The sequence below is a fragment of the Pomacea canaliculata genome, linkage group LG10 (genome assembly GCF_003073045.1).
Source record: "Pomacea canaliculata isolate SZHN2017 linkage group LG10, ASM307304v1, whole genome shotgun sequence".
NCBI classification, from domain to species: Eukaryota; Metazoa; Mollusca; class Gastropoda; order Architaenioglossa; family Ampullariidae; genus Pomacea; species Pomacea canaliculata.
Genome location: NC_037599.1, coordinates 22,596,048 through 22,619,565, shown reverse-complemented (window position 1 = coordinate 22,619,565; position 23,518 = coordinate 22,596,048). Strand labels below are relative to the sequence as shown.

Sequence of the window (23,518 nt, the reverse complement as noted above, 5' to 3'; positions counted from 1 at the left end):
TGCTTATGTCTGCTCCTCACATCACTGATGACGACAAGCACACCCACATGCTAATGCAGTGGGGGCAATTTCTGGACCATGATCTTGACCTTGCACCCCAAGCCATCAGCTTTGCCCAGTTTGCTGATGGCACTCGTTGCAATGAGACCTGTGAAAACAAGAACCCCTGCTTCCTATCCCAGTCCCCACAAGTGACTTGCGTATTCAGAGACATGCCTGTCTGGGTGTTACGCGCTCTGCAGCCACTTGCAATTCCGGAATGACCTCCTTGTTTTACAACACAGTTAGTGTGCTTGATAATATTTCTGTTTTCTTCTTTGGTTCTCTCTTTCAAGTAGAAATTGAGTGTTGTACCTTTTTTTTCAACTTGATTTTCTTCCTTGCATTTAGAAGGAGCAATAAAGAATCAAAACAGTGCATTTGCTTGAATGAGCTTAAGTTATAAAGATTCTGAGGGAGTTAATGGATATTCATGTCGAGCAGGAATACAGGATAAGAGATTCCCACATATATTTGTATATTTACTGCACATATTTACATGGAAGAATAACTGCATACAGTAATATATAAAATTTCATAATGTGACTCATTTTATCAGCTTGTTGCAAAATATGTTACTATGTCTGAAAAAGATTGGGAGAAAACTAGATTTTTATGACTTATGTCTTTGCTTTAGTAACTTTCTATAATTTGGTCATTTTACAGAATTTTTTTTTATATGTACATTAGGTGGCACCACGGCAGCAACTAAATGTCATTACAGCCTTCATAGATGCATCCAATGTTTATGGAAGTAGTCTTGATGAAGCTGAGAATCTGCGAGAACGGACAAGGGATCGTGGCTTGTTGCGAGTTGGTCCTCTCACCAACGGTGGTAACCGTTTGCTACCTTTTGACGATTCCACTTTAGCCCCTTCTGATTGCCAGATAGAGCCTGGCAAGAGGCACGTCCCTTGTTTCCGAGCTGGTGATCATCGTGTTAATGAGCAGCTAGCCCTGACAGCCATGCATACAGTTTGGATGAGGCAGCACAACCAGATTGCAACCGCTCTGCTGCAGATTAATAACCACTGGGATGGAAATAAGGTAGATTTTAATGTGGAATTTGTCTGTTAATTCAGTAGTGATATTAATGATTATAGGATATTTTAGTTTTGTTCCCTTACTCTTCTGTGCTCTCAATATTTTCTCACAAACTCTTTTACATAACTCTGTTCCACATACCTTTGGCTTATTCCATTATCATGTGTCATGGAGTGATTACTTTCTTTTTGCTTGCCAGGTGTATCATGAATCCCGGAAAATTGTAGGTGCCATAATGCAGCATATAACCTATGCCCACTGGCTGCCTATGATTCTTGGTCCAAAGGGGATGATGATGATGGGGCAATATGAGGGCTATGATCCCACAGTGAATCCTACAATTGTGAATGAATTTGCAACTGCTGCAATGCGTTTTGGGCACTCATTGATACAGCCTATTTTGTTTCGGCTGAATGAGACATTCCAGCCTATTCCTGAAGGAAATCTTCCACTGCATAGGGCATTCTTTGCACCATACAGACTTCTTGAGGAGGGCGGAATTGATCCTTTTCTTCGAGGGTTATTTGCTGCTCCAGCCAAAAAGCGAATGCCTGGAGAGTTCCTCAACACTGAGCTGACAGAGAAACTTTTTGTGATGGCTAATGCTATAGGGCAGGATCTTGCATCACTTAACGTTCAGCGTAGCCGCGACCATGGCCTGCAGTTTTACAATGACTATCGTCCATTGTGTGGATTGCCAAGGGCTAACACATTTGAAGATCTTCGAAACGAGATTCATCATCGTGATACGAAGGAGCAAACTTGAAGCCCTATATGGTCATCCAGGTGGGTTTACATATCAGGTGTTATTTTTTCCTTTATATAATCCCATATCAACTCATCCATGCTCTTGTTTTTAAAAATAATAATGGTTATTCACAGAGTGCTTTACCTAAGCATCAAAACAGGATCAAGGCTTTTTACAGAATCAACAATAAAATTTTTTTAAATAAAATTAGACTGGTGTTTAAAGCGTGTAATTCCAAGGTTATTTGTGCTGTACACAAAAATTTGTCCTCCTCTTCTCGAGTAGGGGTTCCTGGTGTCTTTTAAGTGTAGCGACCATATACAAGGCTTTCTGTCTGAAATACCCACGTCACACAGTCTTTTAAGTTCAGCTTTGTTCATTTCAGATAACATTGATTTGTTTATTGGAGGCATGAGTGAAACACCATTAGAAGGAGCCAAAGTTGGCCCACTTTTCACCTGCATTCTCTCTGGCCAGTTTCAGCGTGTCCGTGATGGTGACAGGTTGGGCTACTGCATCAGTTTCTTCTTCAACTTCTGTTTTGCTATTATGTTATTACCTAACTGAAATCAAGTTGGCCTTTCCATGGTATCATTCTGCAAGAAACTGTCACTTGAAATATGTGTCTTGCCATATGCTGGAATGCTTTACACATAGATATTTGAAGAATGTCTTTTTTAAAAACAAATTGCCTGGGTTAAAAAAAGCTTGGTGGATATGAACAGCATTGTAATTGTTAAGAATAATAATATTTGTATTATGTCAGTTATTTAACTGAAAACTTACTTTTTATGATCAGGTTCTTTTATGAAAACCCAGGAGTCTTTACTCCTGAACAGTTAACGGAGATCAAGAGAACTTCCCTCGCTCAGGTGATATGCCAGAGTGGTGACAACATTCGACGTATACAGCGTGATGTCTTTATTCGAGTTAAAAGCGATGATGAGTATGTTAACTGTGACAGTATTCCACGTCTTGATCTTCGCATGTGGAGCGACTGCTGTGAAGGTGCATTGATCATGAAATATGTATTTTGTTATCATTTGCTTTACTATAGCTGAAGGAATATCACTGTTTACATGCATTATATGCATACTCAGCTGTGCAGTAGTCTGTAAAGATCCAGCCAACTGATTTTAAAGAAATCTAGCTTTGTGAAGTGAATCCTCTCTTCATAAATATTTCAAGAACTGCTTATATTTCATAGTTAACATATATTAATTTCAGAAATCTTTTAAGCTGCAGGTATTGTTCATCTTAGAGATATTTGGGGAACCCTGAGATTAGAGGCAGATGTATTTACCCTTAGGATGATCAACCAGTAATACATGTACTTCCAAAAACAAATTGCTTGTAGTTCCAGGAAAAAACCTGTAATCTTGATTCATTTTAATCAGTCACAGATCAAATAGACAAAATTTTTAGCTATAATTCCTGTAATTTTGAAGATTTCCCTAGAAATTATGGTAAACCCATAAAAGTAAACATTCATAGGCCAGTATGAGTGTATATTTTTTCCACCCTAACAGATTGTCGTCGCCGAGGAAGTTTCAACTCTTTTGCCAGTCACTTCCGTGGACGAAGATCTGTAGATCATAGCTATCCTGAAGATCACCCCACAGGCAACACAACAGAGAAGAATGAGCTACACTCAGAAGAAGAAACAGATGAGATGGTACATGAAAACAGAAATGCCACAGAGCAGCTGAGACCTGCTGAAAAGGATACTTGTTCAGGGAAGACGTAGACATAATGGAAGGCCGCATTGAAGGCATGGAAGCAGCCATGATGGAAATGAATAATCTTGTGCACAAAATGCAGACTAAGGTAATGTTTGTTGTTTGCTTACATCTAACTAGTTTTTTCAGCCACTGCATCCATCCACAACCAGTATGGGCTGACTAGCGTATGTATCAGTCTGTATGGGTCAAGGGAATGAATGAATGATAGATATTGAAAAATCATTAGTGATATTAAGTAGCAACTGTTGACTTCTTTTCCATAAGCAGTGTCAGTGAAGTTATTGTATAGCTCCTTGAATTTTGTCTGTCTTCTTCAAAGATATTTTTTTTTTTTCATTATGTACTTATTATGTGAGCTACAGACTGTCATTATATTTGCTCTACAGGTAACATATCTTGAAAACAAGCTTAAGAGCAAGCAGGCATCACATTGTAAAGATGAGTCACGCAGATTACATCACCATGGCACACGGTGGAAAAAGGGTCTGTGTACAACCTGTATATGCAAGGTAAGTAGATGTTTTAATGCAAGTTTGTGTGAAACAGTGAGAGCTATCTGCCTGTGGCTGATGTTTCTTGTAGGCAAAATGTGGTCTTTGCTGAATCATTGAAAGAATATTTTTGAGTTGTATTTGTTGATTTTTTTTTTAGAGGAGCAAATACCACAGGCTAACTTTTCCTTATAAGGTTTTAAAGAATTGTGGCAAATGATATTTCATTTTATGTGCTGTAGTGATGAAAGTTGGTTTTTCACTCACTCTATGATTGCGTGTTTCTGGTTAGAATGAAGATGTTGAATTAAAACTATGATTTATGAAGTAATTTAAACAGCAACAGATTTGTAAGAGGCAAAAACTGTTTGCAATGTGCAAGACTCAGGTGATAAGAAAATGTTCATGTGTGAGGTTGCATGTGTGGCCTGACTGAATGCTTAAATTGTGTGTTTGCTTTTGTTTTTGTCTAATATTATAAAAGACTGATGAATCATGTTAAAACACTTAGAATTCTTGAACTGGTTTACTGAAAATAGGTGTTAAAACATGATCTTAAAAATTAGATCAGAAATTACTAACCGTCAGCTTCTTTAGTGATATTTTATTTAACTAGATTACCACTTAACACTTCTGTCTTTTCAGAGGGGTCAGATAGAGTGTGCAGCAGATGCGTGTCCTACACCTAGCTGTCCTGCACCAGTTCCTGTGGAAGGAGAATGCTGCCCAAGATGTTGAAATTTTGAGACCATACTGATGCAGAGGGACAAGCAGTTTTTTCACTCAGACTTCATCCCAGGTTGACTTGTTCACTCTTTTTAGCAACTAGTCCACCGCCTGCCTGTATTGTGGTGCTGTGATCTACATTTATACTATAGATGTGTCACTTATGCCACTCCAGTCTTCACTGCAAATGCAGAGTTCATCATTGCAACCTGGAGAGCCATGGGATAATAGTATTATGGACTGAACTTCATCATGATGTGTTGTCAAAACAAAAATGTTCATACCTTTAGACATCCTGCCAAAGTCTGCTAAGGTTTTTTTTTAGGTGTTTTTAGATGTATGTGATTTTTTTCTTTTTTTTGTTTAATTAAAGGTGTGTGAATGCAACATTAGACATTGAGACATTATTCACAGTTGTGAAACTTTGCTAGGCAAAGACTATTGATGTTACAGTTTTGTTTTGGAAGTGGCAGGCTTATTCTGGCTGTTGAATGGTGCAAAAGAATGGGTTGTTTTTTGCAATATATTCTTCAAACTGCCATCTCTTTTGAGATATTCATGCAGTATGCAGTGCATCAGGGTATGACTAAAAAAAAAACCAAATCCCCTCAATTATAGACTCAACCTCATCTGGGTGTTATGTGTAATGAAATCTTATTTGAACATTATATTAAAAGAAGTACTTGTACTGTGTATTCATAGTTTCATTTTTCTGTTTTATTTTTGCACACATACTACTAAAATTGTGCCTTGATCTTGGTCTTCCAAATGCATATTTTTGCAGCCTACTACATTAAACCCATTTGCTACATATTGACTTTCTTATCCATATTGGGCTTACCATAATGACATGGCACCAACTCTAAAGCTATACAAAGTAACTAAAAAAAATTTTTTTTCTTGTAAGACATCTCAGTAGTCTCCAAAATCTTAGATACCTCTTCATGCACAAAGGTAAATAAATGTGGAAGAGTATATAAAACAGATCACTGGGACATAAATGTTGAGGACCACTATACACTGGTAAACCTCTTGATACGTTTCAGTACATGAGCTGCCTCATATTCTCCTGTGCTTCTGTGGCCACTAATGTTTTATGATTTTGACTAGACCAAGCAAAGAAAGATCAAAGGAGTGTTAATGACCTTCCAAAGTCTTCACTGCCTATTGACTTTTTATGTAATCAAACACTAATTACAAATTGTTAATAATGGTATGTGAAAACAAGCGTCTCCACTGCGTACTTTGCCTTTAGACTGTAACTTGGATTATATGGAGATGGGGTGGTGTGGTATGTATGCATATGTCATTAAAAAATAATTCTGAAGACCATGGGCTGGAAGTTGGTGCAGTTCTTATAAAAGTACATGGGGCATTTTTTCAAGACTGTTGCTCATGAAAATGAAAGAATGAGTTAAGTAAGCCCTTCGTGTTTATTTTAAATGTTCATGTTCATCGACATATAAGGCTGCATTGGCACTGCTTTCATTTAAAATCTTTTCAGCTTTCTAGGAGGGCAGTGATTTAAAAAAGAAAGTCTCTTATCTCATCTACCTCCATTTTTCTGGTGTGAGACTGTTTGATGAGCATATGGTTTATCATCACAACCAAATTCAAAGGAAAAAACCCCAGAAACTTGAAGGATAAAATAGGCTGAATGTATATTATATATTATCTAGGTATTCCTGAAGAAAACTATAAAATTAAGTATATGTATTTGTAAATTCTGAGAAATTATGTTTCAAATATAATGTGCAAGATAAATGACCAAAATAACTAATTTTTTGAATATGCACTATATGGTGGTGACAAAGGATAGTCAATTAACTACTGAAGCTTAGATGCACATTCTTCTACAAAAATTGTAGCATTTCTTTGTAGAGAATTTTTTTTGATTTCCTGTATGTTTCTATCATGTGCCCCATCTGTAGACTTGGAAAATGTATTGAAGGTTCTTTGACCATTTTTGTCTCACCCTCAATTCTGTAACTTTCTACTTTGTCTGTATAGATGTTTGCAGCCTAGTTATTAAAATATCTGTTTCTAAAAGAAAATGCAACAAAAGATTGTTGTGGGTGGAGGTAAAAAGTTCTGATTACTGTTCACAGTGGAATGGAGAATGTATCATAAAAGTAGATTTTTGAAGATTTTTTTTTTGTTGGTTCAACTGTCGGTGGGATAGATAGTAATGGTTATTGCTTATCTTCTTAACCCGCCCCTCTTCCTTTCGAGAAAAAAGCATTGTGACAGCAGAAATATACTTATTTCATATATTTCTTTTTGCAGATTGGGAAAAACTAGTAATAGTAAAACAGCTGACATTTATTTAAATGGTATATATGTTTGTGTTTGCATAGGTGAGCTTGCATCATTTTTCTGTTTTAGCTTTTTAGTGTTATTCAATATCAATGCAATTCATTTGTGCCGACCAAGGCAGGAGACAGATAATACTGGATTTATCCTGAAAGATGTGATACAGTTTGAAAATTAGTTGCCTACCATTTTACACTTTAGATGCATAATAATTTAGAAACTTTATATTTTTAGCATAATGTTTGTGGTGTTTGTTTTCAGTTGTGATGCATGCAAAAGACTGAGAGAAAATAGTGTATTCTGTGGCAATAGGAGACATCAGACATAAGCTCTGAAGCCAAATGTTATGCAATGTAATGAGAGATTTTCCTAATACAAATGAAAATGTGCAGTACCCATTTTGGCTTCCATAATAATAACACTTTTTGAATGTTTTGCATGTCTTCCAGATTGAATTTGGATTCCTTTTGTCGGAATTGTGTTTTAAATTAAAGGTTTCTTAGTTTGTATTGTTATTAAATGTATCATTTACTAAATTTTAAAAAGGAAAGAGTTCTCTAATTTTAAAACAAAGGTCAGCTAGAGCGACCTGCTCACACAGACATGTATGCATGAATAGTATGCTGGCACCCAAAAGTAATTGCTTGTGTCCTTATATCTTTAGGTTGCTAGCATGTGCATAGGTTTGTAAAATGTCCTTGTGCATATAAAGATGCATGCACACATCCACCTTCATTGACATACCTGAGCGGTCCGGTGGCGCAACGGTTAGCGCTGTTAGCGCTTGTCACCAATACAGTGAAGGTTGGCTGCCCTGAGTTCATTTCTCGTCTCGGGCACGTTGTTCTTTCTCTGCACGTGGCATCTGTTTACAGGGCTGGCTGCTTGCCGTGATATAGCCTTAGCTGCTGACACGGCGTAAAACACCAATTTCCTCCCCCCCTCCTCATTGACATACCTGCTCATAAGTATAGATGTATTCACACCTTTAAACAGTTGCCCCATGCATGCATGTGTACATAGTCTTGTTGCCCCACACCCATGCCTTATTTTCTTGGTCTCATAATTCACACAAAATATTTCTTTGGAAAAAATGTACTTTCATAGCAAAGGTAGTGCCAAACAATACTGCCAAATTAAGAACACTTCTACTCAATCTCTAAACAGTCACGTATGGACTAAAAATAGAGGAAACATTCCAATAGGTAGCAGTATAATATAAAATGTCGTATTTCAATTTTGCATGTTCAAGTTGATCCATGCAAATATTGTGCATGAGGCAAAAACAATATTAGATAACTACTGTTCTCATTTTTATACACATAAATAGGACACAAGAGGGGAGCAGAGAGCCTGGTGCTTACACCACAGCATCTGAACCTGAAGACACACACTTGTGGGTTTCACACCCCTGTGATGCAGCCTACTTTCCCAAGTTAATAGTGTAGTGGGTAACTAAATGTAGAGGGCTGGGGAAGATAAGGCAGTGAGATAGAGAAGATGGGCACAGCTCTTTCAAAAGTTGGCTCTAAGACAAGTAATGGCTCAAACACCTCACTTTCCTAAGAGAATAAGGTCACGAGACTATACCTTTACCATTTTTCATATGAGCACGTAACACAGAAAAGTGCTTGTCAGGATCAGAAGACAATACAATCAGCAGTAAACATATGATGCGTGCATCTCTATATTTTGCAATGATTGTAGATGAAGATTTTTATTTAACTTTTAAGATCCACAATTGCAGTAGCTGTATTTTTTTATGTACAGCTTTTTTTAAAATCACTGCCTGTAAGCATGGGTAAAGTTCCTTGTAAAACATGTTAGAAGCATCAATATTTTCTAGACTGATAATGAATCTGGCATAAGTTTTTTTAAATATATTTGTTTACTTTCTGTGTATATCTTGAATACTTGCACCTGACTTTTAATACTAGAGAGGTGTAATATACTATGCAAAATGTAATTTCCCTACTTGTCTGATGAATTACTTGCAATATTCTTCTAACTTACAATCATCAGAATAAACACCATTCATACAGTTCTGGGAGTATTGTTGCTTGCTCTTTATTACCAGGTTCATTGTGATGTGCTCCTTCAAAGAAACAATCACGGTTTTTCCTGAAATTTTACAACATACAGCACTGAAAAAGAGCAACAAGAAAAACAATAGCGTTTTTGTTACTGTTTCTGATGGCATCTTAACACAGAGGTAAACTGGCCTAGGAGCCACAAATACAATCAGGCACTATGTGGAAGGTATGGCCCAACACTCTCCTTCTGCTGCATTTACCTTCCCTGATAAACAACTATGTTGCAGTAGGCCTCATTTCACACTAATGACAAAATTGGAAATCTGACAGTATACTCTCTAGAATGCAGAAGCAGCAGCGGCAGCACCAGGCACTGTGTGAAGTTGATGTAGGGTCTTTTGTAGAGCTCAAGGTTGGCTTATTGTCGTAGAGTTACAAAACGTACATAATGCAAAAAGTGGAAACAGACCTTCCACGAGCAAAACACAGCTCCAGCAACCAGCATGATCAATCTGTCATTTAGGTTGGCACACAAATAAATTTCCCTCCTCTGTTGCGTGGTGGTTAGTGTGATTAACTGCACGGTAGAAGTTTGCTGAGAGGAGACCTGTTGAGTCTGTTGCTTAAGAATGACCCGTAGCAACAGACCAGTCATCCATCACTTAATTTATCAGGGATTGTAAGAGGTTGCAGAAGACTGGTGTCTGCCTGCAATATGCCATGCACAAGAAATGATGAACTACCTATGTTTGCTGCACTTAGAGCAACACAACTAGCCTATGAGACTTGTTATTCCCCTCCCCATAGAGTAAAAAAAAATGTTCATGATGTACAGCACCAATATCACCACCTCCTTAACTGAAGGCACCAAAAGTTAGCATCAAATTTCATCACTGGAAGATGAATCTGAATAATCTAGATTTAGAGGGTTAGTCTTTGCAGGCAGTGCATCTTGCAAAGAATATATGTGGGCTTTTCCACTCTTAGCAATAACATCCTCCCCACCTTTATTTGTTTCTGTGATCCAGATAGAAGATGTACCTGCTTTTGCATTAATTTTCTCCTGAGAGCATAGAACTTCAGATTTAAAAGAAGGAGGAACACCAGAATGTCTACAAACAGTATGACAATCACTTTTTTTACACGAGGTACAAAAAGCTAGAACTGTTCTTGTTTCATTTGGAATATCTGCTGGTTTGTTGGCATTTGTCAAACCATCCTTCACATCATCCAAAATATTAATTGTATCTCTACAGCTACATGGCTCATGGTGTTGTGACTTGTCAGTTATCGGCAGTCTGGGCTTAAAATCAAGTGGCTGATCCTCTGTCTCAGGGTTAGCATTCCACAAAATAGGTGCCTGATGTGGAAATCCATAGACATTATCCCTGATATTAGCTTGATGTAGAACTGGGGTAGCTATAGGCACAAAATCACTCAAACTGCTTATCTTTAAGGTCTGTTTCTCCTCATTGTCTTGATCCTCACTATCTTTTTCAGTCAAACCTGTTTACATAAAAATATAATTGATTGAAGACAGACACATTGATAAAACACCGCTAAAAAACAAGAGTCTCAAGACTCCAGTTACTTTTCACAACTTTGGAAGTATTTTTTATAAATATAGATTATGGTAACATGTGAAATCATATACATATTGTCAGAAATTATAAATAACTAAAGAACCAAATACTTTTAAATTTAAGAAAAATGAACTACATGGAAGAATTCATTTTTCTTACATCGCTTGCGACAAGAATATGGGCGATTATTCCAAGATATGTTATCTGTGTCTGGCTCCAATGTCTTCAATTTACGAAGAAATGCAGTGTATTCATGCTTCAATTCTCTGATCCGCTTACTAAACTCTTCAAGTTTTTTCTCTGGGTAGCATGGCACCTCCATCTGCTGTTTACACAAAGGTAAAGCTTAAATGGCATATGTTATAAAAAAATGAAAAAAAAAATTTTTTTTCCAGTACAGAAATCATATAAAATTGTAGGGTGTGGAAAGTATTGTGATGGGAAACTTACTATTCTCACTATTATCTAGCCAAGGAGAAAAAAAGCATTAAAAGATACTTGCTATAAAGTACAAAATAATGTCCAGTCTGTTATTTCCATATAAAATGAATATATTTTTACCACCATCAGAAAATATATAAAAATTACATGTTGAGTCTATCACTTTCATTTGAAGGATTATGAGAAAATGTTGCAATAACTGAAAATTAAATAAATAAATACTTCAATACCTTTACATAAAAGTCTATATCTTGAGTGATACTTGGCAGCCATTTCCGTATTTCTCTGCCCGTAGTCAGTGAATCCTGCATTATCGACAAAAGGAACTGACAACTTCCCAACAAATTCTATGACATAAGCCCTTAGAATGAACTTGTTTACTTTGTTATTTTTAATAGAAAATAGCTTCTGAAAGCTAAATTTGCATACCAAAAATATGGCTTATGTGATTAAACATTCTCACAGGGTTCCCAGGGATCAGGGATGGTGCCAAAAAAGGACCTTAAAAGGACCTTTCATGCATTCGTAAGGACCTAAGTGACAGTCATCAATGCTTAAGTTTTTCTCTTGTGTGGTCGGAAAGATGTATTATTTATGAATCTGTGGTCTTCTCTCATGTCTCAAAATACATGTATTTCTAGTAATAAATAATCAAAGAGTTAATTTTGATGCCTGTCTGCCATATTTAGATTAGATAAACTTAAAAGTGTCCTTAGCGCGCTGATAACATACACCGTTAATGTTCAAAGTTTTCTAGAAATCTAAGTAATAATAATTACAAAACCTGAAAGCCATTTTGTGTAATACAAAAGTCAGTTCATGTCTCTTCTCGCACACACTTTAACGGGAAGAGAGAGAAAATAGAGCTATGCACGAGTAGTACTAGAAGATCAAAGTTCAAGAAAGAGTAAGTTCTAAAGACCTTTTGAAAAAAGAGTGTTTTTTGAGATACGAAGGACAACTAGTGTTGTACAGATGTGGTAGACCAAACATTTTCTTGTGACTACAAGGAATGCCAGGCTTGGAGATCAGATGAGAATGAAAAGAGTGTGATCCTAATCAGTAATGCTAAACAAAGTGGAATGAGTCGAAACTGTAAGCATACAGCCATTATTTTTGTTAACCTGAGATATTTTAAGCATCTTATTATACATACATGTAACATGCAAACTTTTTTACATAAACAGGCATGATATACTAATACATATAAGATTAAGATTACAAAATGACAAAGCAATCCATCTACTATAAGCAAAAGTTTCATTGATGAAATTCAATTCTTTGTCACCCCTACAGCTTTACCAATACTAAACTAATACAATTTCTTTACACCACCTAATTTCCTCTAAATAGTTCTGGTTTTTTTAACATGTTCCATAGCATACATGTACAGAATTGTACAGGCTTATTTAAACTGAAATAAACATAATTCTGAATGTCACAATTCAACACTTTAATTTCTTCCCTGTAATCTACAATGTCTGACTGAATCTTGTTATTCTCTTCTTCTGTCTTGGCTAACAAACGCATGTTGTTAGATCTTTTCCAATAAGGTGTAACTTTTTTGCTCTTCAGCCTGGAAACTATGTCTGTCAGCCAGTTCCAGCATGTGTCGTTCTTCGGCACTGTGGTCTTTAGCCTTTTTGTAGATTACCAGCGCATCTCCTAATCTCTTTCTGTGGACCTGCTTTCTTCTCTGTCTCTTCTGCTGCTTCTGCTCAGAGAGGTAACGTTCATACCTGCCATAGGCACTAGAAAGCGGATATTATCAGTGGTTTGGAGATCCAACATTTTCCACCCCTCCCACTGTGAATATGATCAAGAATTACTCTGCGTGCTTTTAGTGCAGTCTGGCTAAGATTGTCAGCTACTGTTCTTTGTTGAATGAAAATCCTCTTTCACTGTAGCTGACCATGAGAAAGTAGGAGTAACTGTCTGACAACAGACACAACACCTGAAACTCTGCTTTTCCAGCAAGGGTATCATAAACAACTATCCACTATAATTGTCACTTACTGGACACACTTGCAGAGCTGGTCGGTGCCGTCTGATTTTGAGCGGGCTGTGATGTTCTCGATGACGAAAGTAATCAGTTACACAAAAGCGCGCATCTTTCAGAAATACTTTTATTTGCCTTTGGTGTCTTTTGGTAACCATGTGCTGTTCAGAACACTTTCGCCATTGATGAAAGATTCAGAGATATTTGCAGCAGCACATCGTGCCAAATGTTTATTGCTCGAGTCTTTTATTAACCAATCTTTATACTGTCTTCTTTAGCACTTCTCCTGAAAAGCACTTCCCGCATCTTTCAAATTGTTAAGCAGACAAAGAATGTGGTCAACACGACGAGAGGAACTCGCGAAAGGCCGAAACGGACGTCCCGCGCGAGCCGAGACTGGGTAGTCATGTGATTAAAAATAGCAATGCGGCGAAAATCGTCGGTATTTTGCTCCAAAGTCGACTCCGGAAATAATTTGTGGTAATATTTTATCGATAAAAGGACTTAAAAGGGTCACAGAGAAAATGTAAGGACCTGTGTGAGAATTTGAAAGGACCGCATGGCAAATAAAAGGACTTAAAAGCCTTTGGCGAAAATTCAATATAAAAGGACTTAAAAGGACCTTGCAAGGACCTGGGAACCCTGTCTCAAGCTTATGTCATTAGATGTGCACATAATTTGTACAAAGGCACATGCATACATTTTTTCAAAATATTATCCTAATTCTACTTTGAAAATGTACAATGGTTATTGTAATGAACATTTGTTGGGGGTAAAAGCCAAACACAGAAACTCACAAGTCTTGGTCTTGGTGGTCTTTTCTTGAGGTTCTCTGCAATATGAGCATCAATGTGCAATTATAACTTCTCTTTAGTAAGCACATGAACAATGAACTCTCTCTATACTCACTTAAGGTCTAGCTGAGTGCAGGTTTTTGCTCTAATATCTAAGTAAAGCTAAGCTTAATATACTATTTAACTCAACCTGGAAACCACTTGGGTAACCTGCCGGTGCCAAGCCAGTATGAAGGAGGAGGATTGGGTGTGAGGCTAGCAACGCCACCCAATAAAAAAGTTAATTGCTACAGAAACTGCAAGCACATTATGCGGCCCTATGCTCCACTGGGGGTGAATAGGAACAAGAAGAAGAATATAATATTTCCCAAAATATATCCTCATTCCATTCTAGGGATAAATGCCTACAAAGATCACAATGCACAGAAACACACATGCACTTAGGTAAGATATACAGTCCCAGCATTAACTTGGCAGTAATTTTCACAATGTATCTGTGCTGTTGACTTCTTTCTGTGCATGGTGATGTTTGTAGCCATGTATCTCAACAATCCAAAGGGGTGAAAAGGTAAAGAGAGCTGATATACTATAGTTATTGGTCGGCAGCAAACACCCAGGGCCTGACAAAATTAACATGTAATTTTGTCAGAACTGATTTAACTCTTTGAGGTTTGATTTGGTTGAGAGTCAATCTGATATATGCTCTTGGCTTACTTCAGCAAATACATGTTGTAGTATATACCGGTCATAAACTATCCAAGTTTTTCTCATCACCGATAACGATTTCTAATTTTCGTAGAGTTGAACTCGATCCATTCCTAGTTCATTGATTGTTCCATATTTCTATCGATAAGCAATTATCATAAACGATCATTATTTATTGTCACAATGACAAGAATATTCTATGGCCTTCTGTGCTACTAAAAGCTAAAACCTGTCTTAGAACCTAAATTATGTATTACAAATGTGTCGGCGGCGAAACATGTTTACATTAAAGAGGCAGGTAGCAGACGACAGAAACTATGGTTTGAACAAAATTCTTCTTCAATGCTTCAAATAAATACACAACTCATTCACCTATTTAATACAAATATTTCAAAATTTCTTAAGAAATGAACTAAATAAAACTAAAGTGTGAATGTTGTCTTACCTTGCCTTTGTTTTTCAAGATAAAATCTATTTAGTCTGGCGAGCTGTTTTTCTTCGTTCCTTGCCATTGTGTGATGAATGATTTCCCTTGCTTGAATTAAAAAAGCTGTTCTAAATATTTTCGCAAAACGACTATTTAAATCAACAAATTATAAAAATAATATAAGCTACATCAAAGTATGTATTACAAAATAAATTTTATATACTGTATATATCAAATACATTTCTTAGCTTTTTGTCGAAACTAACAAAACTATAACGACCTATTGCAAGGAAAATGGCAGCCTCCACACTTTTATTTTGGTAGTAGTCTGCCTGCAAATTTCCAGCTGCAGATCATCTTAATAACACTTAACAAGATATAAAATGTCATCTCTACAGGTAACTTTGAATTGTGTATGTTTATAAAGGAAAGTGTGTAAATATTTTCTCATTGTGTAGTCCATAATTTTTTATGCTGTAGAAATCGCAAATAGTTCACTAACAAAGAGCTTGAAACACACAACACGTTGCTCTTTCTCTTTTTGTTTCCAGCCAGGTCCGTCATCAAGTTCTCAAAATACGACTACTCAGGAGTTTATCGTAAGACTTCCAAAGTGAGTATTACTTTTCGTTATATTTGCCAGATGTCTACATCTTTGTTACTATTTTGTTTTACATCCTCGTTACTTTTTGTTAACTTGTTTTACATATTTGTTATTATTTTATGATCCTGTTCAGCGCAATAAGTTAGCCTTTGGCTCAGATATTGCACTTTATAAATTCCCACTTATTATTATTATCAACCTTTTTTCTTTTGCAATATCATGTTACTCTCAGGTCTTGTTCTTGTTATTTGGTTCTTTGTGTTTTCTGTATTTGATTTCATTCTTCGTTTAGTACAGTTTTTGATTCTTTTATAGTTCATATTTTATTTGTTTGTTTTTTTTGTCCCTCGTATGTAGTCCATGTTTTATTCTTGTTCTTAAGCGCAAAGAGCATACTCCTTAGGAGTGTGAGTACACATTTTGCATTTATTATTATTATTAGATGTGTACAGCTTCTCTTGTATTTGTAGTTACTCTGCATTTCAAAATCACAGACTTCTGACAATAATTAAGATAATATTGTAAGCGTGTTATTTAATTACTCGGAGCTAGCAAAAACAGTGTTACTGTTGTTCTTTATTCTGTCCCTGGATTTGAGCAATAAATCAGGGAACAGAACATTTGTTATTTTTCATTCTTAGAATTTTTAGGTCTCTACTTAAATAATTTTAATAGATCAATCAGACTGCTTGGCTATGCAAGAAACACAAGTGGCAGATATTAGCAGCAAAATGAAGATATTTACAGTCATTAAAGTCCTTATAAAATGCACCATATAGAACCACAAGAGTTGATACTCTGTTCATAGTCACATTATTTGGTGTGTTAGACAAAATTAACTGCTACATTCATGACAACATCATTTAGCTATCCCATCAATAATGTTTCATCACTGTTCTCTGTGTAGAGATAGGAAGAGAAAGTTTTCTGTGATGAAGTTTGGATCAGGTGCTGGAGTGGATTTTACAAGACTTGGAGATGTAAGTAAAAGAACCTATTTAAAATCTGAGTATATCATTGAAGGGTGTGAAAAAATCTTATTAATGGTTCAATTAGCATGATATTCTGCATAAACAAATCATTATTATAATTTGAAGGATATATCTCTGAATTAATGGTATATTGTGCAATTATTATTTTGTTCTTATGCCAAGTTATTAATGTGTTCCTAACAAATAATCTCAAAATCAGTAATTATACAAATAAAAATATCAAAGCAAAATATTGGGAAAACCCCCACATTATTAGCACATGTGATTAAATTGCTATGTTTATTATTATTAGATGACAGCAAAGATGGAGAGGGAAAACAATTTAAAAGAATACAAGACCGCAAATGATCTGGATACTATGCCAAAGTTTGGTGCTGGAAGTGAATACGGCAGAGACCTAAAAGAAGAAGCACGCAGGAAGAAGTATGGCATTATCATGAAAAAGTACAATCCAGAAGACCAGCCTTGGCTTTTGAGGCTAGGTGCCGGCAAGCAAGCCAGGAAGTGAGAAATTGTTTTAAATCATTTTTTAGCATTTTGTTTGTAGTATCAAGCCTGCTTGTCTTTTTTTTTTAAAATAGAGGTAACATGGCAGAGAGTAGTAGATGAAAAAAGCTTGTTTATTTTCTGTGTAACAGGATTGTTTATGAGAGTCATACTATTTGATAAAGATCTGCTTTAGAAGAACAGTGTTACTCCATCTCAATTTATATTTTGCCTTATTTTCTTCTAAGGTACAAAGGCGTAAGAGAGGGAACAATATCAGAAAACACATCATACTACATCTTCGTGCAAAGTCCAGATGGTGCTTTTGAAGCTATCCCAGCGCAGGAATGGTATAATTTTGCACCTGTCAGTCGCTACAAATATCTGAATGCTGATGAGGCTGAGGAGGAGTTCAGCAGGTCTGCTTTTTGTGTAATGGGTCTTCAGGCTGTGTTTTTTGTGTTTTTTTTTTTTTTTTTTTTTTGTTGTTGTTGTGAATAGCCACATATTTGTTATATAAATTGGTTATGCACGTGTCTCAATTCTACACCAGTCCAGTGTGACAGCCCTTGTCTCAATTGACCCAGCTGCACAATTGATACTTGACGCTTTTGAGGGGTAGGGTAGATAGACCAGTGAAAGAGAAGAGATGGGTACCACCCTTGCAGAAGCTGCCAAGATGTGGGGTCTCTAACCTTTCCATCCCAAGTCATGGGGCTACATTTATCTTTACATTCTGCGCTAATCTCCACATATAATCATTGACCAGAACATACTGGGAAAATGACCCCCAAAATAGCTTTAAAACATGTTCAACAAAGCAAACATCTTTTAAATGTTTGGATTTTCTTTTCTTTCCAGAAGGGACAAGACTCTCAACTATTTCAACATCATGTTGAAGAAACGCATGAAGAATGAGGAAAAAGAGGTAGAGCCTGACGAGGGGGAGAAACCTGCAAATAAAAGGGCTTCAAAATCTAAGAAGAAAAATAAGGATTTTGTGAGTAAATTTTAACCAGTTCATCTACCATCATAGACACTATCATTTTCTGCATACATTATTAGCTATTTTACCTCGCCTTGTTAATTTTTTTCCTGGTGATTATAGATTTGCTCATTTTTTTCTGTCATAAGAAGATTTTGAAGGCAACAAGTCAGAATGGATGCTTTGGTGGAGATTAAACATGCTTTTTTCCCTTGCTTTTTTAAGCTACTTACAGACATGGATGAATGGGCAGATCTTTCTGATATTGATGATGATGATGACATGGATGATGAAGAAGAAGAAAAGCCTAAAGATGGTGAGCATAACTGATTTTGATTAGATGTTGATATTCCAATGATAAGGATGAGAAATGGTGCAATATTTATTTGCCTTAAAATATCAGAGTACTAAAGCATACACTTTTTTAAAAATGAGAATTTGTACATCTTCATCATGCATGTGCAAAGCATTAAAAACTTTTTCTGCAGCATTCTTACAACTCTTATTTGTATGTTAGTATGCCTGTGTCAGATTTTTGAAGCGGGCATTAATATTTTTATTTTGGGGGGGGGGGTCTTTAGGATTCAGTTTAAGCCCGTGTGATGTTTTTGAGGGCTCTCTGTCAAGCTTGTCTGTAATCATTTGATACTAGATAAGGACTGAAAGATTTTGTTCTTATAAATCTGAAAATTATTTATTTGGTATTTTTGACACAGAGGGAGATAAGTCTAAAAAGAAAGGCAAGGCCAAAGGTAAAGGCAAACGGGTGAAGAATGCAAAACAGAACTCTGATGATGAAGCTGTTGAGGAAAGTGATGAAGGAGATTTTGATGACAGAGAAGTTGACTACATGTCAGACACAAGCAGGTACATGTTGGGCTTTGATCCTATGGCATGCACTGTCAGGTTTTGTGCAAGACATGGTGTTTGAATGTAGCTGAAAGTCAGTATCTAGAGTCCAATGGAGATCGTTATATGAAACACAATTGATGTATATAAGCTAATTGGATAAAAACACTCTTTGTGAGTCTAGAGAATTTAGTAGTTTACATGCTGCTTAGACCACAATTATAACTGGGAAGAGAAATTTTCGGCTGAAGTCAGTATTGCCTTTTAAGACCATATTCACATGAGCTGTTGTCAAGCATGTGAAATAACGGTCATTTTTTGTGTGCACACAGTAGCAGCATGTCAGAACCAGAAGAGAAGGAGAAGAAGTATGAGGAGAAGGGGGTTGCAGAAGAGGCTGGGCTGCGTAACATTCTCGCTTCTGATGGTGAGGACGATGAAGAAGAGGAGGCAAATGAAGAAGAAGAAAATGAGGAAGACAAGGAGAAGGAGGATGACCAAGCTACTAAAGATAAAAGTACGAGGATTGGGTAGACCGCTTGTCTTTTAAAGCTGATAACTTTGTTAAATTATCAGACCCTGAATTCCCCTAGAAGAATAGTTTCTGTGAAATCTCTGCTTTAAATGCGGAAACTGGCCTCAGGATCGCTGAAAATTCATTATTTTCTTTTTTCGTGACTTGTTAAATGTTTGCACAGTTTAAAAAAACTTTTTTATCACACACAAAGATGCAGTAGGAGGCTATGCTTTGAGCCTCTTTCATGTGTTGAAATTATGAAAATCTTATGGCTATGCTTAGGAAACTTTTTTACTTTTCAGTATTATACTCTTAATGATATTTATGGGACAAAATTACACCAAATGTTAAAAATTTCAGTTACATGTGTGAAGTTTAAGTTTATTTGTTTGTTTTTTTTAATTGTGTCCTATCAGACAAACAGCTTGTTAACTGGCTTGCACATACATATTTTGTGTGTGTTCAGAGAATGAAAGTGAAAGTAGTAGTTCCAGCTCTGACAGTGAATCGGACATTGACAAAGATGAAAAGATAACCTCTGCTTTACTTATGCAGGTAACTATTGCCCAGAAACTTAGGTGATTCATATATGTAACATATCCTGTAAATAAGATGTGTAAAAGATTTGTTGTTGAAGGATGCACCTGCAGCTAGACATTTTTCTGGAATTCAAGTACTTATTCTTTATTCTTGAGCTGCAAGAGTTTAGAAAGTGCCATTTATTTCAACATGGCATTGCTTTTATTAACTTATTTCCATAGAGATTTTATTAGCAAAAGCTTGTGTTCATGTTATTAATGCAAGCATTGAAATAAAGCAGTTGTGGATTTATGCAGAAAGAGAAGATGGACAAGAAGAAAGCCCAACATGAAAAATCAGAGAAGAATATGTGGTCTGTAGACGCAACAGATTCAAAAGGTAAGTTTTCATTTGATTTGTCAGCCAGTCACCATGATGTAGCCTTAGTTGCATGCACAGCGTAAAACACAATCAACCAACCCACTTGTCAGCCAGCATTGTGTTAATTGCCAATGTATTGTAGATCTTGACATCATGACACAGTGCATTATATTCATGTAATATGCTGTCAGACATTGTACCAGCATTCTGTCGTTCATAACAGCCTTTTGTGTGTTGTTGTCTCATTCATTTACCATTTTCATTCTTTTGCCAGACCTTATCACTTCCTGTTTATCAGAGTCTGAACCAAATCGTATGATACATTGATGTTGACTTGTGTTTCAGGTGTCAAGAGGAAAGCTGAAGCTGATGGCCCAAATCCCAAAAAGGCCAGGAGTTACAGCCCTCTTCCCTCAGTCGGCAGCTCTTCAAGGTCTATAACCTTCTTATATTGTTTTATTTGTACTGCTAAATGTTGTGATTTCTGTCTACATGATTTGGTTTTTTTATGTTTTCCTAACTTGCCTTTGTGTTCTTTGCAGTGATGGTATAACAGAAGAGGCTATTAGGAGGTACCTGCAACGCAAACCAATGACTACCAAGGACTTGCTGCAGAAGTTTCGCTCCAAGAAGCTTAATATGACCAGCGAACAGATGACCCACACGATTGTCCAGCTTCTTAAGCGGATCAACCCGGAGAAGACTCATGTCAACAAAAAACTTTACCTTTCACTCAAGAAGCCAGAGTAGCATGCCGTCCAGAATTGACTTTCTTTGTGCGCAAATTTTTAGCATGTACAGAATGCTGGGAAAGGGGTATGGGCTATTCATAGACTGTGTAAACATCTTTTTTTTCCTTTTCATTCTGTTTCCATTTTTCCCATAATTTGTCACATGAGCACCAAGTTAAACTAGATGTAATTGGTGGGGAAAAGTTATTTTTCTAAGAAACCAGGCTGATACATCTACAAGCTCATTTGATTTGGGGGGAGAGGTTGTATTTTTTTTTAAGCTTTTCCTCCACACTGCTTATCATGAGCTTCATCTGTTAACACACACCTTTAATTGTGGGTGACACCTCTCACATAAATGCTGAGCTTAGATTGGAGTTAGGAAAAGTGAAATGTCCACAACTTCATGTCTAGTTCATGCAGCCTCTTGTGATAGCTTGAACATGATGGTGTTACTTCTCATTAGATTTGCTTACAATTCACGTGCACTTCACAGTGCTGTTATGTCGGCTACAGTTATTTATGCATCATGCACCAACCTAGCTGCATTTTGCATATGTGGTTGGGTGGTTGTTTTTTTTTTTTTTTTTTTTGTTGACGTTGTTTTGATCAAATCAGGGATCAGATCTGTCTGCAATCCATTTTATCTTTTTGTGTTATGCTTGTCATACTTCGCTACTCTCGTTTGTTTCTTTCACAATCTTAAAGGATTTCTTCTTCCTATTCCTATACACCTCCAGTGGAGCATAGAGCCACAACTACACCATGCCATCGGACCCGGTTCTGGGCGTCCCTTTTCAATTGGGACCCTGTCATCCCAGCTGTCTCTACCTCTCTGTGGACTGATCTCCATGTCTGTCTGGGTCTCCCAACCCTGCGCCGCCCCTGTGGGTTCTAGCTCAGAGCTTGTCTCGTTAAATTGTCGGCCGGTTTTCGCATGTTGTGACTGATCCAGCCTCACTTCCAATTCTTGATATCTTGGCTGGCAGGATTTTGGTTGGTTCTCTCCCACAGGTCTGTATTGGAGATCTTCTTGGGCCATCTGAGGTTGATCTGTTGACAAATGACTGAATCTTGTTGGTGATGGTCTTTGTCACACGCTATATCTCAGATCCATATAGAAGGACTGACTTATGTTTGCTTTGAAGAAGGACTTCACTTCTGTAAAATGAGATCTGATCAAAGGTAAAAGTTGAAACACAAGAATTTGGTAGAAAGAGGGGAGGGAAAAAAGATATTAGCCAAATTTATGAAGTCTGTGGACAGGTGTTTTTCTGTGTATAGCTGTCTTGCATCTTCAGAGTATATGTAGGGGAAATGTCTCAAGTTCGAGAAGGGAAATGTTAAAAGGCAGGTTCTTTTAATGGTGTGCATGGTCTGTTTGTATAAATGACTGGAGATATTTAATGGTTTCTATTCGAGTCATAATGAGAAAGAGTTATTGCTCAGAATGCCTTAGAAAAGTATGAAACGTAAGTTTAATGATGCCTAGTCTGCTGTCTGAAATTTGTGTGTGTGTAGCAAGGTGAGGTATTTCTGCAGGTATGCATACAACATAGGTGGTGGACTTAAGTCCATCAGAGAATAAAAACTATAGAAATTAGATCCATTCTGTGTATATGTGAGAGAGACAAAATGAATGACAGAAACTAGTCAATAAACTATTGAAATGGTTTTATATTTAGCAATAGATGTTTTAAGACATCGTCTTACATATTTCTGTCTGGAGAAGGGAGACTACCTGTAGTAAACTTTTTTAAAAAATAATGTAGGTTGTCTCCCACGTGACTGATCCCACAAATGTTCACTGACAAAATTTTGGGGACAGTAATATATGTCTAGTAAATATTAGCCTGTCTGTTTTTTTTCCCCTAAAGCAAACTTTAAAAGGAACCATCCTTCTATGTTTATTTTTTTAATTTATCATTTTGTCGTTATGAAGCTTTTCTACATCTGGTGCAAGAGAAGAAAAACATGATTCCGTAAAATGCTCTGAAGTTAATATATCTTACCACCCTAAAGAGATGTGTTAAATACATGTCTACTTATAAATATGCATGTTATATCCAGAAATATATGTGAAAAGCATTTCCCAGCCTTGTGATTTCTGCACTGACTGGAAAATTTCCTCAGCCTACACGGTAGTTTTGACTATCAGGGGAGGTCAAAGCTGCCTTCTGGTGCCCTAAACATAATGAACTACTTACAGTTCAGTGCCCTCTCAGCCATTTGGCCTCAACATACAGATGCATATCTATATATACATCAGCCTTGGAGACCCCCACCCTACAAAGCTATTTAAAGATTCAGAGATCTTGCAAGGGAAAATGCAATAACCAGTCATACAGAAACATGCTCGCACTCCTCAA

At 36.7% G+C, this 23,518-nt stretch overlaps 3 protein-coding genes across 5 annotated transcripts in view; 2 read left to right on the top strand and 1 right to left on the bottom strand.

Moving 5' to 3' along the window:
• Positions 1 to 9,147, top strand: part of LOC112573796 (peroxidasin-like) — a 31,503-nt gene extending 22,356 nt beyond the window's left edge. The window contains 10 exon segments of the mRNA XM_025254397.1: positions 1 to 168; positions 171 to 283; positions 730 to 1,086; positions 1,283 to 1,834; positions 1,836 to 1,869; positions 2,217 to 2,334; positions 2,631 to 2,839; positions 3,361 to 3,658; positions 3,960 to 4,082; positions 4,710 to 9,147. Coding sequence (XP_025110182.1) covers positions 1 to 168; positions 171 to 283; positions 730 to 1,086; positions 1,283 to 1,834; positions 1,836 to 1,869; positions 2,217 to 2,334; positions 2,631 to 2,839; positions 3,361 to 3,578 — 1,769 coding nt within the window. The 3' untranslated portion in view covers positions 3,579 to 3,658; positions 3,960 to 4,082; positions 4,710 to 9,147.
• Positions 7,413 to 23,518, bottom strand: part of LOC112574299 — a 37,740-nt gene continuing 21,634 nt past the window's right edge. The window contains exons 3-8 of one of the 2 annotated variants that reach the window (XM_025255290.1): positions 15,104 to 15,193; positions 13,957 to 13,991; positions 11,391 to 11,465; positions 10,879 to 11,044; positions 8,062 to 10,642; positions 7,413 to 7,847 (exon numbers count right to left, since the gene is read on the bottom strand). In XM_025255290.1, the coding sequence (XP_025111075.1) occupies positions 10,017 to 10,642; positions 10,879 to 11,044; positions 11,391 to 11,465; positions 13,957 to 13,991; positions 15,104 to 15,193 (992 nt within the window). In that variant the 3' untranslated portion in view covers positions 7,413 to 7,847; positions 8,062 to 10,016. Of the gene's footprint in view, positions 7,848 to 8,061; positions 10,643 to 10,878; positions 11,045 to 11,390; positions 11,466 to 13,956; positions 13,992 to 15,103; positions 15,194 to 23,518 lie in introns of those variants that run through there. The other variant, XM_025255291.1, reaches the window with a different exon arrangement.
• LOC112574298 (general transcription factor IIF subunit 1-like) lies at positions 15,362 to 23,237 on the top strand. Of its 2 annotated transcripts, none has more exons than XM_025255288.1 (13): positions 15,362 to 15,483; positions 15,637 to 15,698; positions 16,597 to 16,669; positions 16,974 to 17,185; positions 17,416 to 17,586; positions 18,029 to 18,167; positions 18,378 to 18,468; positions 18,869 to 19,019; positions 19,337 to 19,518; positions 19,985 to 20,073; positions 20,355 to 20,436; positions 20,764 to 20,851; positions 20,961 to 23,237. In XM_025255288.1, exons 1-13 carry the CDS (start codon positions 15,469 to 15,471, stop codon positions 21,166 to 21,168), a joined length of 1,563 nt encoding a protein of 520 aa, XP_025111073.1. In that variant the 5' UTR covers positions 15,362 to 15,468; the 3' UTR covers positions 21,169 to 23,237. The 2 variants fall into 2 exon arrangements, with proteins under 2 accessions (XP_025111073.1, XP_025111072.1); XM_025255287.1 differs by having other exon boundaries at positions 19,334 to 19,518.

Bases quoted from the DNA above. Each gene is read 5' to 3' on its own strand.
- LOC112574298 (XM_025255287.1), top strand. The intron at 16,670-16,973 runs GTAAGTAAAAGA...TATTATTATTAG, and splicing joins ATTTTACAAGACTTGGAGAT to ATGACAGCAAAGATGGAGAG. The intron at 20,074-20,354 runs GTAACTATTGCC...GGATTTATGCAG, and splicing joins CCTCTGCTTTACTTATGCAG to AAAGAGAAGATGGACAAGAA.